The 17,467-nt window shown below is 41.9% G+C and overlaps 1 protein-coding gene across 7 annotated transcripts in view; it reads left to right on the forward strand.

The window, feature by feature from the left end:
• LOC138788593 (contactin-4-like) overlaps window positions 1–17,467 on the forward strand; it is a 177,077-nt gene that overhangs the window by 135,347 nt on the left and 24,263 nt on the right. For 5 of the 7 annotated variants that reach the window (XM_069966625.1, XM_069966626.1, XM_069966627.1 and 2 more), the window contains exons 3-4: window positions 10,521–10,647; window positions 13,069–13,244. In XM_069966625.1, the coding sequence (XP_069822726.1) occupies window positions 10,521–10,647; window positions 13,069–13,244 (303 nt within the window). Of the gene's footprint in view, window positions 1–10,520; window positions 10,648–13,068; window positions 13,245–13,523; window positions 13,577–14,109; window positions 14,187–17,467 lie in introns of those variants that run through there. The other 2 variants (XM_069966631.1, XM_069966630.1) reach the window with 2 other exon arrangements.

Consider the following 17,467-nt stretch of genomic DNA (forward strand, 5'->3'; position numbering starts at 1 on the left):
GTGGCGGTGGGGGTCTTGCTTTCAGGGGATGCCTTATTTTAAGGGGGATGCCTTATTTTACACTATCCTGTAAATCCTCCACTATGCCTTATTTTCGGAGGATGCCTTATTTTCGGGAAAGTGCGGTTATCTCCAGAATGTATGGACACCATCTACCACCATGCATTAGTATTCACAGCATTGACATGTACATGAGGCCATATTCATAATGAGTTTCATGACCAGAAATGTTAAAAACACTGATTTAGACTGATACAAAAACAGCCATCATTGTATTGGGTATTCCCAAAGACTTTAATGGAAGGAAAACATTACAGCAGACTGTCGCTGCCGCCATTGTGTGTCAATTAGAATGTAAACAATGGGATTTCGAGTGGAAAAAATAAATGTCATAATTGATCTCAATCTGTCTTATTTAAAGTCCTTTTTACTCCACTGATAGAACAATGATAACAGATCATTTACAGCAGACAGAAAAATGCTTCTTTTTCTTCTTTTCTTTTTTTTTTTTGCTTATAAAAAGCTTCCATTATGCCAGGCTGTTATTTTGTGCTTTAAGCAATTCTTAATGCAGTTTTTGTGGCATTTTACCAAAATAGTTTGTGACCCGCTTACATGACTTGCCCCTAGTGTTAAAGCGACTTTGCACCCACAATCTGTCCTCCCCCTGCTTGTAACATTGGATAGCTGCTTTTAATCCAAGTTCTGTCCAGGGGTCCGTTTCAGAAGGTGTTTAAAAACAACTTTTAAACTTGCAGCCCTGTGTCAAATTTGCTTGGCCTAGAGTGCCTGTGTTCTAGGTCTGCATCGCCTCTCTGTCCCTCCTGACCACCCTCTTCACCATTAGGAATGCCTCGGGCAGGATTTCTCCTATTCATCACTTGTCCAAACACTGCATTGTCTGTACATCCTGCCCAGGGGAATTCCTAATGATGAAGAGGGTGGGGAAAAGGGACAGAGAGGTGGTACAGACCTAGGGCACAGACACTCTAGGCCACACCAATTTCACACAGGGCTGCAAGTTTAAAAGTTCTTTTTTGAAGGGACCTTCTGAAGGGACCCCAGGACATATCTTGGATTAAAAGCAACTATCCGATGGTGATCATTATTTGTGGATGTCATTACCAATAGACAGACGTCCTATAGGACTAAATTGACAGCTGTCCAAAGAGATGGCTGCCGTCTTTCACGTTGTGGGAACATAGCCTAACACTGGCGTATAAAATGTCAGTCGAAATAAATGACTCCCTCAGCCCCAGGACCCAGATTAGATTGTTTATGTTAGGTCTGTATCCTGTGTGTAGTCTGCAGTCATTTAAGAAGAATGATGTCACTACGAGTGTGCTTATATTTTTTAGACTCCTACATTAAAGCACTGGACTCGTCCCAGGTCTATAGTAATTGAGTGTCCCCTGTTTATTATCTGTAGCAATTCTCCACCTACATTTCTTTATGAATATATGACAGAAGTGTGACTCTCTCACTTTAAGATCATTTTCATTTCCTTCAAATTGTCTCCTGGGGAAATGGCTCTAACAATCCGCATACATGAAAATACACGGTTATAGATGAGTATATGAATTGAGAAGATCAACAGAGAAAAATATTATTAAGACCATCAATCAACAAACAAGATTAAATCAAATGAAATATTTATCATCGTCTAGCCCTTTAAATAGTATGCAAATTGATCAGGCAGGTGTCTAAATAATTGATAACCATTATAAATATTCTAAACAGCTGATTAAAGTCACAGCTCAGAAGGAGCCGAAGACAAGGGGAAGACGGTATACAGTATACTGGTGGGGATACAGGCTTGTGCTTATAATGGCTGTTGCCAAGGGCACACATACTAGAGAGGCAGCCTATGCAATGTCTATGGGCCCCAGCTCAGGGTGACCCTACAGGGTTCCTGGAGGCGTCCTACATTAGCTAAGGAAGAAACAAAGGGAGATACAGATGTGGAAGTCACTGCCCTTTCCCCTTATAAAAGATTGGCCTGTATGTCTTGGGATGAACAGGGGAACCTGCATCAAGAATGCAGATTTTTGTATATTTTGTTAGAGAAGCCCCTCACAAGATCAGACCTAAGATTTTAAGGGGACCTGTAAAAAAAAAAAAAGACATTTTGTATAATTATGTAGCCTCTGGTGTCCTGATTTCAACTGGACAAAAAGGGGTATGAATTCTAGGCTCAGGGGGTTAGCCTGTTTCAGATCCCCTAAGCCTCATGTTCACACTGTCTGAGCCTCCTATTTACACCCTCTGAGTCCAATTCATGCCCCCTTACTCTCATATTCACCCCCTTCTGAGCCTGATTCACACCCCCTCAGCCACATATTCACCCCCACCCCTTCTCCAAGCCTGGTTCAAATAAAGTTCTAGCCCATTTGACTATTTAGGGAAAAAGTGTAAATAATCAACTAATAAAATTTTTATATCATGGGAACAGGAAGGCGTAGCAACTTAATAAAAACAGCTTTAAACCTTGGCACCCAAGTCTATAAAATTATATGAAGCTCTTTTTTTAAGCTGGCAACAGAACCTCTTTAAGAAGGTTCATAAGATCAACAAGGGGTCTATGAAGTTTAGAAGCTGTCATGGTGAAAGCCCTTTTCTGAAAGAAGGGACCCTTCATTTTCAGGCTTACCAGGGGGTGGTAATAATTGTCTATGTGCATCCCAGGGATAGGTACTAGCAGCACAAATCTGTCTCCTGACCTTGTATAGACAATGTACAAATTGTATGAACAAATTGAGATGTCCCCAAAGTGGCTCAATGATATTGAGGTCAGGAGATTGAGATGACCACTCCAGAACCTTCACTTTGTTCTGCTGTAGCCAATGACAGGTTGACTTGGCCTTGTGTTTTGGATCATTATCATGCTGGAAAGACCAAGTATGTCCAAAGCACAGCTTCAATGCAAATTTGCCTGCAGTATTTGCTAATAACTTGCTACAGTCATCTTTCCTTCAACTTTGACCAAGTTTCCTGTGCCTTTGTAGCTCACACATCCCCAAAACATCAGCGATCCACTTCCACGCTTTAAATTAGGAATGGTGTTCCTTTCATCATAGGCCTTGTTGACACCTCTCCAGATGTAACATTTGTGCTTGTGGCCAAAAAATTTTGGTTTCATCACCACAAAAGATCACAAAAAGACTTCAAGATGTCATTGATGTTTGAGGGGGCGAATACTCAGCTATGAGAAGTATTCAGTCAAGGCAGACTTTAGTCTCTAAAAGTAATTAAGAATGTTTCCATTCACTTGCAGCAAGCAAGAGGCTTAAAAACAGTAAATAATACCTGAAACTAAAAATGGGGACGAAATACAAAATAATTTTCTGGAAAAAAAACCCTTTTTTCCCATTTTGTACTGTTTGCATGAACTTCCCAAGAATTCATCAGGATTTATCATGGTGTGAATTAAAGCAGTATTGCAGTGAAAAAAATATACAATATGTAAAATATACAGATTTGTTAACTACTTCTATTTTAAAATCTAAAGTCTTCTAGTACTTATCCACTGCTATATGTCCTGCAGGAAATTATGTATTCTTTCAGTCTGACACAGTGCTCTCTGCGGCCACCTCTGTCCAAGACAAGAACTATCCAGAGCAGCAGCAAATCCCTATAGAAAACCTTTGCTGCTTTGGACAATTCCTGTCATGGACAGAGGTGGCAGCAGAGAGCACTGTGTCAGACTGAAAAGAATACACCACTTCCTTTAAAGGGAACCTGTCACCCCCCGTGCCGGGGTGACAAGCTCCCGACCCCCCGTTAGAGCCCCCTATACTCACCTAATCCCGCCGGGTCCCGCTTCTGGAGGTGGTCGGGTGATGAAGATCTCAGCCGCTGCAGCCCGGCGCGCGCGCTGAGAGATGAGCCCAACGCTCATAGAGAATGACGGAGCGCTGGACTCTCCTGTCATTCTCTATGGGTGTTGGACTCATCTCTCAGCGCGCGCGTCGGGCTGCAGCGGCTGAGATCTTCATCACCCGACCACCTCCAGAAGCGGGACCCGGCGGGATTAGGTGAGTATAGGGGGCTCTAACGGGGGGTCGGGAGCCTGTCACCCCGGCACGGGGGGTGACAGGTTCCCTTTAAGACATACAGCAGCTGATAAGTACTAGAGGACTTGAGATTTTTAAAAAGAAGTAATTTACAAAACTGTATAACTTGCTGAGCAAAGTTGTCCAGCGAAAATCTTTTTCTTTCAAATGAACTGGTGTCAGAAAGTTAAATAGATTTGTAATTTACTTCTATTTAAAAATCTCAAGTCTTCCCATACTTAGCTACTATATGTCATGCAGGAAATGTTTTATTTTTTATTCAGACACAGTGCTCTCTGCTGACATCTCTGGCCGAGACAGAAACTGTCCAGAGTAGTAACAAATCGCCATAGAAAACCTCTCCTACTCTGGACAGTTCCTGTCTCGGCCAGAGATGTCAGCAGAGAGCACTGTGTCAGACTGGAGAGAATACACCACTTCCTACAGGACATATAGTAGCTAATAAGTATGGGAAGACCTGAGATTTTTAAATAGAGGTAAATTACAAATCTATATAACTTTCTGACACCAGCTGATTTGAAAGAAAAAGATTTTTGCTGGACAACCCCTTTAAGGGTCAGCACACCCCAGTAGGTTCCATTCACTTTAATGGCCTGAAAACAGTAACCTGTTCACTACATCTGGGCCTCTTTCTTTAGCATACTTTTTTTTTTACCGGAACTCAAAACCGTGGTCTGCTGTGCTATTGTGTCTGGTTCTTCTGCACTGTTTACCAGGACTCAATAGTGTGGTCTGCTGCGCTCTAACAGGCAAACTGATCGGAACACAGTTACTAGCTTACGATGTTCAGGCCATTGAAGCTAAGAGTTCCCATTACAGTGCTCCACAGTATTCAGCATCCAGGATGTGCTGTTGTAGCTCGGTGGGAGTTTAGTCCTAGACACATGGCTTATTCTATTTTAAGCTGTGTGAGTTCTCACATTGTAAGGATATGTTCACATTGAGTAAATCAGGCAGAAGTTCCGCCGCGGAATCCCGCCTGCCTCAGTGTGCCATAGCCCGTCTATGGGAGAGCTTGCGCGCCTCCGCTGCCGCCGCTCTCTGCTTGTAGAATTGACATGTCAATTTGTGTTTTCTTGTGGTGTTTTTTCAGCCCAATAAAACACTGTACAAAATGTGTGTCTGCAGGAAACCATACAGGGGTCATACCAGGATTAAAAGATAGGTTCACAGGATAGGAGATGTGTGGGGGGTCTGACTGCTGAGACCCCCGATCACAGGTAGGAAGGTCAATTGTCCCCCTGGTGAATGAAGCCACAGTATGCATACGAGACCATTGCTCACTCTTTTTATACAATGTTTGCAGTGGGCTATGTTTTTGTCAGTGAATCAGTCACTTTTTCTTTTTTTGGTCAGTAAAAGTTGGTGTGGAACTGACAGAAAAAGTACAATGGAAATATTTGAACCTTTGCTGTGTTTTCTATCCAATTCTAACCCCAGTACCCACCCCCGCCCGTCCCCTGCCTTTAGAAAGTTGCAGAAGTTTTTATTATACAGTGAAGTAACTTTCTTGACACAGTTCTAGCCTGTAATAAAATTGTCATCCCCCGGCGGTGTTAGCTCAGGACAGGTTGCCAGCTTTTTGGATATAAATAAAATGTTCCTTTCCCTCTATACACTGTACATGATGTCTTCATTTTATTAATTGCACATCATTGCGTTGCCCTCAGACCACCACAGTCCGTCCAGTCGTGCCCACCTCTTGCTGTGTCCTCGAATCCGATCGGTAATAATCATCTTGACGTAAATTTTAATCAAGAAATTGCCTGTTCAGCCGTGTGGAAGGACGACTCCATTTTAGGTTGTTTTATACTTTGTGACCTAGAAAGAGTTGAAGATGTGAATTAATAAGATACTCGACCATTAGCCGGGCTCAGAACTCAGAGGACTGATGGATTATGGGAAGTGTTTTCAAGGGTCACCAAGGTTCTGAACAGAACATATGAATTACTGATTTAATAGCTGCGCTCTCTGTGATTGCCGAAGTTTAGATCTGATGATTATTAATGCCGGTCGCATAGAACTGACCATTACCACTTGTAAATGGCAGAGCAACATTTGCCCTTTAAGATGTGAACCGCACTTAGCGCTTAATGAGCGACGTTCCCTTCCAAGCAAAATTAGGGGAAGGAAGATGAAAGGATCAAAATGTTGATTAATAAAATGTCTCATCCCATTTGGTGCCAAATTTCAGGAGTTTTTACTTAAAGGGCATGTCCAGTCTCTGAATGTTTCTGTGCCACTGGCACACACTGTTAATATAGTATATACATTTCCCATATCTTACTGCTGGTTTCTTCTAAATTGTAACCTCCTACAAGGAGTTGCTCTCCTACTTGTCAAGGTGAATGTGGGCTGTTATGTAGATGCTGTTACACTATGAAAATCACACCATGAAATGTGTATGTTAAAGATTCAGTAATGTATAGAATGAAAATGAAATCTCTGCTCATCCTGGGAATACAAGTCCAGTGGGCAGTGTCACTCAATGATTGACAGGCAGCCTTTCCAGTATAAACATGTATATAAACATATCTGTCACTCAAGCAGTCAAACAATGTGAGGGGGCATGACCATGGCAGCAAAAGACACAAGAGTGATCAGTATTTAGGAGTGGAGGAAAGTGACTGGGTCACTAACCTCAGCATAATGTCATTAGGCTGCAACTTTTACAAATAGCTGCTGTAACATGATAACTTTTCTTCCATATGCAAAGAGCTCCATGATCATATAAAGAAATATGGACAAGGAGTAACAGTAGCACAACATATATCTTTTTTATGTCTTCACTCATTTCTAGCCAAACACCTCTTCCCTTCTGAACAAAAAAATAAAGAAAGAAATAAAAGCCTCAATTTTCGGGGTGACTTAGCAGAACACCTATATGCCTCCTGCACTAACAACTGTTGGAACGCAGTGATACATTTGTGGCTATACCATGATGGCTTAGCTCTGTCGCGTTTCAACTAAACACTGCATTTAGATGGTGTTAATTGGGATGATGTATTTGCACACTTCTTCATCATAGGTGGTTTATTTCATCCACTAAAGGTGACCCCTGACACGAATGATTGAACCCAAAAATTGAATATTTGTTGCTGAATGGTAAATGTGAAAACAATTGCTAGTCACCAACAATCCTTAAAAAAAAATCTGTCATGTCATAAAATAATTGTCCAGAAGGGTGTAGATGGTGTACTGTCTTTGGTGGTCCCTGGCATCTTGTTGTGTCAGCAAGGATGGCACCTCTGTGTCCATCGCAGTTGACACAAGACATGGTACAGGTGCTGCTTTATAGAGAACGCGTCGTTCCTTTTCATGCTGCTAGAGCAAATTAGTTTGTAATTAGATTTATATAGCAGATTATCTCATTTACATATCCAATTAATTCTTTCTGTTCTAATTTGCTGAGGTTGAATTTATATTAGCGCTTAAAATAAGATTGAAATTATGAAGAGAGTGAAATTTCCGGAATATGTTTTATTTTGAGGATCCTCATTAATTGACATTGACGGCTTATCAGATTGTATCAGGTCACCAATTTAGTTCTTTCAGAATATCGGTTTAAATAATAGATTTAGCTCTGCTACATCTGTATGTCTCACCCCTCAGGCAGTTCCTGATAGCGCTTTTCCCAGTGAGGGACAGACTGCTTGAATTCATGTAGTTACAGTTCCATTTTCCTGGTCCTGTTCATGCTGTTTCCACATCAAAACAACATTTCCCAGCGGTGACAGGTAGAGGTAGAGGCAGCGCAACCCCAGGGTGCAATTACATTATGTTTGTACCCCAGAGAGGTAGGTGAGTTGCATCCTACACAGGTGACACTTCTCATAAGTGTTGCATCAGGTCTAAGGCTACATTCTTTCACCAGAATATTACACACAGTGCGTAATGTAGTAGATCAATAATCGTATAATGTCACCACATCATATAATGTAGTAATTTCACCACATCACTAGATCATGCAATATTGCAGCAAATCATACAGTGTAGCAGAACATCACCAGATCATGCAATATTGCAGCAAATCATACAGTGTAGCAGAACATCACCAGATCATGCAATGTTGCAGTATGACCACATTATACAGTAGCAGAACATCACCAGATCATGCAATGTTGCAGTATGACCACATTATACAGTAGCAGAACATCACCAGATCATGCAATGTTGCAGTATGACCACATTATACAGTAGCAGAACATCACCAGATCCTGCAATGTTGCAGTATGACCACATTATACAGTAGCAGAACATCACCAGATCATGCAATGTTGCAGTATGACCACATTATACAGTAGCAGAACATCACCAGATCCTGCAATGTTGCAGCAAATCATACAGTGTAGCAGAACATCACCAGATCATGCAATGTTGCAGCAAATCATACAGTGTAGAAGAACATCACCAGATCATGCAATGTTGCAGTATGACCACATTATACAGTAGCAGAACATCACCAGATCATGCAATGTTGCAGTATGACCACATTATACAGTAGCAGAACATCACCAGATCATGCAATGTTGCAGTGTGACCACATTATACAGTAGCAGAACATCACCAGATCATGCAATGTTGCAGTGTGACCACATTATACAGTAGCAGAACATCACCAGATCATGCAATGTTGCAGTATGACCACATTATACAGTAGCAGAACATCACCAGATCCTGCAATGTTGCAGTATGACCACATTATACAGTAGCAGAACATCACCAGATCATGCAATGTTGCAGTATGACCACATTATACAGTAGCAGAACATCACCAGATCATGCAATGTTGCAGCAAATCATACAGTGTAGCAGAACATCACCAGATCATGCAATATTGCAGCAAATCATACAGTGTAGCAGAACATCACCAGATAATGCAATGTTGCAGTACGACCACATTATACAGTAGCAGAACATCACCAGATCATGCAATGTTGCAGCAAATCATACAGTGTAGAACAGGAATGGTGGACCTTCGACCCTGCAGACCTCACAGAACTTATATGATCTATTACACTGATCTTATGATGTTTTCCTATACTGTATGTTCTTCTCCACCAGGGATGGGGGACCTTCAGCCCTCCAGCTGTTGCCAAACTACAATTGCCATCATGCCTGAACAGCTGAAGCCTTAGCAAGAAATGTAGTTTTGCAAAAGCTGGAGGGTCGAAGGTCCCCCATCCCTGGTGAAGAAGAATATACAGTATAGGAAAACATCGTAAGATCAGTGTAATAGATCATATAAGGTCTGTGAGTGACCTAAAAGATCAGATCATATTGTATTTTCGTGACCCTTTAATACTGTAGATACCCTGATACTGTATCATCAAGGACAATCATTTATCTTACAGCATCATAACACAAACCACTTAATATTGTATCTAATTGTACCTGTTACTACATGTATGTCCTATAAAATATGATGAAGTGACGTGAAGGGGGATTCCCCCTTTAAAATACTGAGCAGATGCCGCTGGATATGCATGGAGAAGCCTGCGCTGCACTCAGCCGATTCTTTTTTCATTGATACTGCAGGATGGATACTTCAGGCTTTCTTGTTAGCGAGACGCTTTTGCATATTTATTGAGAGCTTGACCATATCCAGCAATCCTTTGCAGCTAGCTTGGTCTCCCTGAGATAAAGGTCAGGCCAGAGGAAACACTGTGCCTCTTATGGTGCTGATAACAGCGCCAAATGCGGAAACCACTTACTGAAAATCCACTTTGGTGTGAGCGTCCTGCCCTCCGCTATATTCTGTAACTATTTACCTGAAACACTTTCATCTATTACTTATTCATGGAGACTGGAGTGTAAATGGCACCCTAGAGTGTGCCCGCCTGACCCCTCATACCCAGCAGTAATCAAATAGACAAATTACATTCTCTTTGCTGCCCTTAGAAAGGAAACAACCTCATAGATGGTGCTGTCACTTTAAAGGAACATGAACCTGTATCTGCTCTCCGCTGCAGCATAGACATAGTTATTTTAGGATATGGGCCTGTAAGGGGGGCAATTCTTATTAAACATAAACCACTAATGTAACTGATATGTGGTGAAAATCCAGAACCAGAAAGGAATTACAGAAGAGTGAATCCACAGTGGACACCTGGAAAAGCAAGAAGAAAACATTAGGGAGATTTGTTCTGTATTTAGGGTGCGTTCACATGTACAAGATCTGAAGCAGATTTGATGGCGCAGATTTAAAGCTGCAGATTCAAAGCAAATTAATTCTGGGCCATCAAATCTGCTGCGAATTCAAATCTGCGCCATTAAATCTGCTGCAGATCTGCATGATGATGATGATGATGATGTACAGATACACCGGCCATTGTGGACCTTCATTGACTCAACAGTAACAGGGGAGCACACTGAGCAACACTTGCTTTTTGGTTTTGGGGTAGCTTATACATAGGAATTAAAACTATTGTCGTATTGTCTTTACAGATGAGGTGGCTTTGCAGGGTCCAGTCTTCACTCAGGAGCCGGCAAATCTTGTCTTTCCCTTGGATTCTGAGGACCGGACATTGAGGCTTGTCTGTGAGGTGCACGGCCACCCTAAGCCTGCCACACGGTAGGTGCCCATACATTGTGTGTGAGGATAGAGCCCCGAGGCAAGTGCAAGGTTAAAACTTAAAGGAGAAGTATGGCAAAAATTTTTATTAAAGCATTGTATTGCCCCCCAAAAGTTATACAAATCACCAATATACACTTATTATGGGAAATGCATATAAAGTGCTTTTTTCCCTGCACTTACTACTGAATCAAGGCTTCACTTCCTGGATAAAATGGTGATTTCACGACCCGACTCCCAGAGCTGTGCGGGCTGTGGCTGCTGGAGAGGATGATGCCAGGGGGACACTGAGGGACACAGGGCACTGGAGGGACACTTAATGTATAGCGATGATTAAAGTTGGTAAACTTAAGAGATGGAGTGTTGTGCTACTATTACACATATGGAATGATGTCTCTTAGAGTGCTGGATTGATGTGAGTCATCCATATTTTAGTTACAACAGATCTGTACATAATATAATGCGTATAAATCATAAAATTATAAAATATATAAATTCACCCTCATTTTTGCAATAAAAAATATAGTTTTTTTGTGTTTTTTCCCTACTTTTGTGATGCTCACAAAATGTGGACAGTTATTAGCATAAGGGAAGGTCGCCTCCATTTCCTCAAAAGATTTACTATAATGTATATTATAAATTGGTATATATTTTAGTGGAAATCTGTGGCATAGAATTTAGTTGGTGTCAATGATGTAACAAACTTGGTATATGGGCTGATGACGGCCCGATCAATAATGTAAACAAGCGCCGATCTGCTAGAGCAATCTGTGTGAGCTGACAGCCCCCTGAACCAATCACTGGCCGGGACCACCCTGGCCAAGGATTGGCTGAGCGGCCTGCCAGCTCAGAGAACAATTTGAAGCTGCAGCCGCCGGGAAGCAGGCAGAGGATCAGGAGAAGACCGATGATATAGGTCCAGGCCTAAAGACACGATCAGCCAATGATAGTTGCCAATGGCTGATCGTTGTCTCTACACTGAGCGATAATTTGCCGAATTGGCCTGATTTGGATGAATAACGGTTCGTGTAATAGGGCCCTAACACTTTCTAGTTGAAGTTGAGGTCCTATCTCTTTATTAGGGTAGGTGCACACTACAGAATCGCAATGGAAAACCCATTGCGGAATCCGCAGCTTGCACCCGCTCATGAACTCCGTGTGCAGCCGTGTGCATTTCCGCCTGTTCCATAGACTCCATTCTATGCACAGGCGGATTCGCCCACCCATAGAATTGAGTCTATGGGATGGACGGAGATGCGAGCGTCCGCCGGGGTTTTCCATCGCAATTCTGTAGCGTGCACTTACCCTATCTGTGTCTGCCTCTGTCTGTCTCAAGGAACTTGATCTGTCAGTGAGAGGTAATTCTCTTCTGTGTCTCAAGTTAATTTTAGAAGTTGTTTAGGTGTGAATTATCAATTCAGGAGGCAAGGAGAAGTGAAGTCTCTAATCACTATAAAAGATATTCCTCCTGTTTCTTATATTCTCAGAGGTCCTGTCTTATACTTACAGCTATGGGTTTAGTATTGTTTTATCCAATCTAAAAAATCCTCTGTAAATACCATATATTTGCTGGGATTTTTTATTTTTTATATGTCATGACACTTTAACACAAATAAAGGGTAAATTCAGGGAAACCCATTGATGGCCTATCTACAGAATATGCTATCAATAGCTGATGGGTACAGCTGTACAGCTGTCATGCCGGAAGTAAATGTAGTGTATAGAGTTATGCCCCTATTACACGAGTCGTTTGAAGGAGCAAACGAGCGCTATTAGCGCTTGTTTGCTCCTCGTTCCCCGCTCGCTGCCGCCGCTATTCAACGCGGCGTCAGCGAGCGGGTGAGTGCGGGAGGGGTGGCGCGGAGCTGCTGGGGGGGCTGCCCGGGGGATCGCTGATCGTCCGGGCAGCCCATAGGATATAGCAGCGTCTGCTGCCGATGCTCCTATTCAACGGAGCGACGGCAGCAGATCGCTGCTATATCAGTCGCTTGTTTTTCAACATGTTGAAAAACAAGCGACTGCAACGATCAGCCGACATGAACAATGTCGGCTGATTGTTGCACTCTATTCCACGGGACGAATATCGTTCGTAGCGGCCGATATCGGCCGAATACGAACGATATTGCTCCTCTAAATGACCCGTGGAATAGGGCCTTTAGAAGCCTTAGCTCCATACATTGTGCAATAGTGGTGCTGGGTTACTGCAGCTCTAACTGAAGTGAATGGGAGCTGCACTGCAGTGTAGGGGCTGAGGTTTACAGCTCTGTAAACTGTGTGTTCTTCCAGCATCGTGAACGTGCAGAACAGCTGATTGGTTGGGGTGCTGGCTGTCAGCACCCTGTGGATCAACTATTGATGGCTTGAAACCCCCTTTAAGCTTTATAGACATCTGATGCATTGTATTGTCTCTGCTGTTTGTAGGTGGAGAGTGAATGGGACCCTTCTGGATGAAGCGCAGGATTACCGTTACCGAGTACTGGACAGAAGTTTAATTATCAGTAACCCGGATCGTGTGCGAGATGTCGGTACCTTCCAATGTGAAGCTACCAACTCTGTTGGGACCATCCTCAGCCGCGAGGCCTTCCTGCAGTTTGCCTGTGAGTCCTAAATCCATATCATGGTAGCAGATTTTTTTATTAATATTGTTATATATTATTCACATTATTTTTTTTTATCTATTATCTTCAAAGTAGCCATCAAAAAAGCTGAACTTTCAACATATTTTATAATCCAGTCCCCTTCAGAGCTGCAATCATAACTCTGCTGCTTCTCAGTTTATTTGGCTGCATAACCTCAGAGCTCACTGCTGCCTTCTGCTGGTTCAGTGTTTGTACAGGACACATTTTGATGTGATGCATTGTGGGAAATGGGTTGTTTATACCAAGCACTGAACTGGATTGTAGAATATTTCCCACAGTGCAGTGCCACAGTAAGTAAGATGATGAATGCAGCTCTGAATGTGACTCTAGTATGAGACATGTAGGCCATACACGTAGGAATACGGCGAGGAGTCAGGTTGTCGCAGCATCTATGTCTCCTCAGTGCTCCTTTCCTGGTTGCTGGAGTTGCTAGGAGACCTGTGTAAGGAGTCCACAATTACTTGGTGCCCCCCCACCCCGCACTCATTCTGCCGCCCCCTCTGGATTGGTGCTAATTAAATAATCAGCGTGTTTTTGTGTTCAGGTCAATTAATTAGAAAACGTTTGTTACAGTGACAATCACACTACATTATGGCATAATTTAACATCAACAAATCAAGTGAGAAGGACAAGACGGCCTCTGTCCTCACCCGCTGCCACACTGCGCCGTGGCCCCTGAAAATGAGTCCATTCCAACCTACACCCGTCTGTCAGAAGCGAGATCACTCAGCAGGAGAAACATGGGGAAGACTGAAACTTAACATGATGTAGACAGCAGGACAGCTGGTGACACCGCCAAAGAGACATCAGAACATAGAGCGCATGGAAGAGACAGGGGACATTGAGTGACAGGAAGAGAGAGACTGCAGGACCTGTACTACAGAAAGAGACTGCAGAAGGGTAGGGTACAGCAAGCAGAAAGCTATATGCATACTAGAGACAGATCACAACGTATAGGGCAAAAGACTGTATACTGTATATGAAATCCTTGTACAGGATTGTATATAGAGTAAATACAATGTATATAGGGACAGTGCACATGGGGGCTGCGTTCACACTACGTATATTTCAGTCAGTATTGTGGTCCTCATATTGCAACCAAAACCAGGAGTGTGCAAAACAAGAGTCCGTGGAGCCTCAGTTACGAGTCTCAAAACACGGGATAGCCAGATATCTCTAGCCTGTTGCCAACGGGGTGCCTCCATGATGGGGAGAGCACCACAACACCCTGATAAATAGCCCCAAGTCCCACTCGGTTGCGAGTATTGGAACATGTTTCCCTGTCTATGTTCCAATACTCGCAACCGAGTGGGACTTAAGGGGTTATTTATCAGGGTGGTGTGGTGCTCTCCCCATCATGGAGGCACCCCGTTGGCAACAGGCTAGAGATATCTGGCTATCCCGTGTTTTGAGACTCGTAACTGAGGCTCCACGGACTCTTGTTTTGCATATTTAAATTTTTGGGGGCATCAGTGGAGACTCTTGATTGAGTACTTCATTGGAATTTTTTTCGCTGTTCTCCTTGAGTTCAGTGATTACTGTGTTTTGTTGGTCAAAACCAGGAGTGGATTCAAAACACAGAAAGGATCTGTTCACACAATGATGAAATTGAGTGGATGGCCGCCATATAACAGTAAATAACGGCCATTATTTCAATATAACGGCCGTTGTTTTAAAGTAACAGCAAATATTTGCCATTAAATGGCGGCCATCCACTCAATTTCAACATTGTGTGAACAGATCCTTTCTTGTGTTTTTAATCCACTCCTGGTTTTGGTTGCAATATGAGGACCACAATACTGACTGAAATAGACGTAGTGTGAACATAGCCTCAAAGGGCAACTCCAGCAACATTTTTTTTCTTTTAAATCAACTGGTGTGAGAAAGTGCCAGAGATTTGTAATTTACTTCTATTAAAAATTTCAAGTCTTCCAGTACTTATCAGCTGCTGCATATCCTATGTATCTATGTCCATGTCTATGACATACAGCAGCTGATAAGTACTGGAAGACTTGAGATTTTTTAATAGAAGTAAATTATAAATCTCTGGCACTTTCTTACTCAAGTTGATTTAAAAGGAAAACATTTTTGCCTGGATTTGCCCTTTAAGGACTGAGTACATACAATGTATATAGAGATGGCAGACATATAAGGACTGAGTACATACAATGTATATAAAGATGGCAGACATATAAGGACTGAGTACATACAATGTATATAGAGATGGCAGACATATGAGGGCTGAGTACATACAATGTATATAGAGATGGAAGACATATAAGGACTGAGTACATACAATGTATATAGAAAAATATGTAGAGTTGCCAAACGGCACTGTGTGGCTCAAGGCTCAGATAGGGTGCTCTGCCCCACGGTTCCAGACCCAGGTCCCGGAGGTAACTCAAAGAAGAAGGCAAGAGGCGGCACTCCAAGATTATAGTGAACAAAAGGTGGTTTAAGTTTATTCACCCAGTATGCAACGTTTCAATCTACTCAATGAGATCTTTGTCAAGCACAATTGTCAAGTACAATGTATATAGAGATGGAAGACATATAAGGACTGAGTACATACAATGTATATAGAGATGGCAGACATATAAGGACTGAGTACATACAATGTATATAGAGATGGAAGACATATAAGGACTGAGTACATACAATGTATATAGAGATGGAAGACATATAAGGACTGAGTACATACAATCTATATAGAGATGGCAGACATATAAGGACTGAGTACATACAATGTATATAGAGATGGAAGACATATAAGGACTGAGTACATACAATGTATATAAAGACAACAGGCATATAAGGACTGAGTACATACAATCTATATAGAGATGGAAGACATATAAGGACTGAGTACATACAATGTATATAGAGATGGAAGACATATAAGGACTGAGTACATACAATCTATATAGAGATGGCAGACATATAAGGACTGAGTACCTACAATGTATATAAAGACAACAGGCATATAAGGGCTGAGTACATAAAGCATATATAGAGAAAGCAGACATAACAGATTAGTACATACAATGTATATAGGGACAGCGCACAAATGAAGGCTGAGTAAATACAATGTATATAGGGAGAGCACACATATGAGAGCTGAGTACATACAATGTATATAGAGACAGTAGACATATAACAGCTAAGTACATACAATGTATATAAGGACAGCAGACATATGAGGGGCGAGTACATACATGATAGTAACAGCAAGCAGACATATGATGTCAGATGAGTATATATGACAGATGAGTATATACAGTGTATATAGAGATGGCAGACATATCAGGGCTGAGTACATACAGTGTATATAGAGACAGCACACACATATGAGGGCTGAGTACATATAGTGTATATAAAGATGGTAGACATATGAGAGCTGAACACATACAATGTATATCGAAACAGCAGACGTATGAGGACTGAGTACATACAATGTATATAGAGACGGCAGACATGACTGTATATGTGAACTCGGTACATGGAGACAGCAGGTGCGGGGTGAAACCTGGACGTATTGTATTTTCAGAGCGATCCCGCTGACATAGCATTGTTCCTCATTAAATATACATTTAAAAAATGTAAAGGTCGGAGGGGGGGATTCTCATTGTGCAGTCATCTGTACGCTCCTCATGTATTAACAGGGATAAGTCATTAGAATTATGTGTTATTAGTTCCGTCCATGATTCATATTGGGCTTTACAGCAAATTATTATGCATAGCGTCAGCTCCAGGATCTGGCCATCTTCATATGTCACAATAATGCCTTTCATAGATTCTCTATTATAGAACTAGCATTGGGAATGGACCCTAATACCTCATATCCTCGCCCTATAAAACCTCAATTTACAGTCACCATAGAGTAAATATGTACTGCAATATTATATCTGGGAGCCCCATCCATACAGCATGTGCAGCAGATAGACATAATCTGTGGATAAAATACTTTTATGGTGATGATATCTAGTTAAAATGAATGGAGAAAATATTTCATATACATTATACTGCCTTTTATGTACAAGAATATAACTACTATAATACTGCCTTTTATGTACAAGAATATAACTACTATAATACTGCCTCCTATGTACAAGAATATAACTACTATAATACTAGCCCCTATGTACAAGAATATAACTACTATACTACTGCCTCCTATGTAC

The sequence above is a fragment of the Dendropsophus ebraccatus genome, chromosome 4, assembly GCF_027789765.1.
Source record: "Dendropsophus ebraccatus isolate aDenEbr1 chromosome 4, aDenEbr1.pat, whole genome shotgun sequence".
In the NCBI taxonomy this organism is placed as follows: domain Eukaryota; kingdom Metazoa; phylum Chordata; class Amphibia; order Anura; family Hylidae; genus Dendropsophus; species Dendropsophus ebraccatus.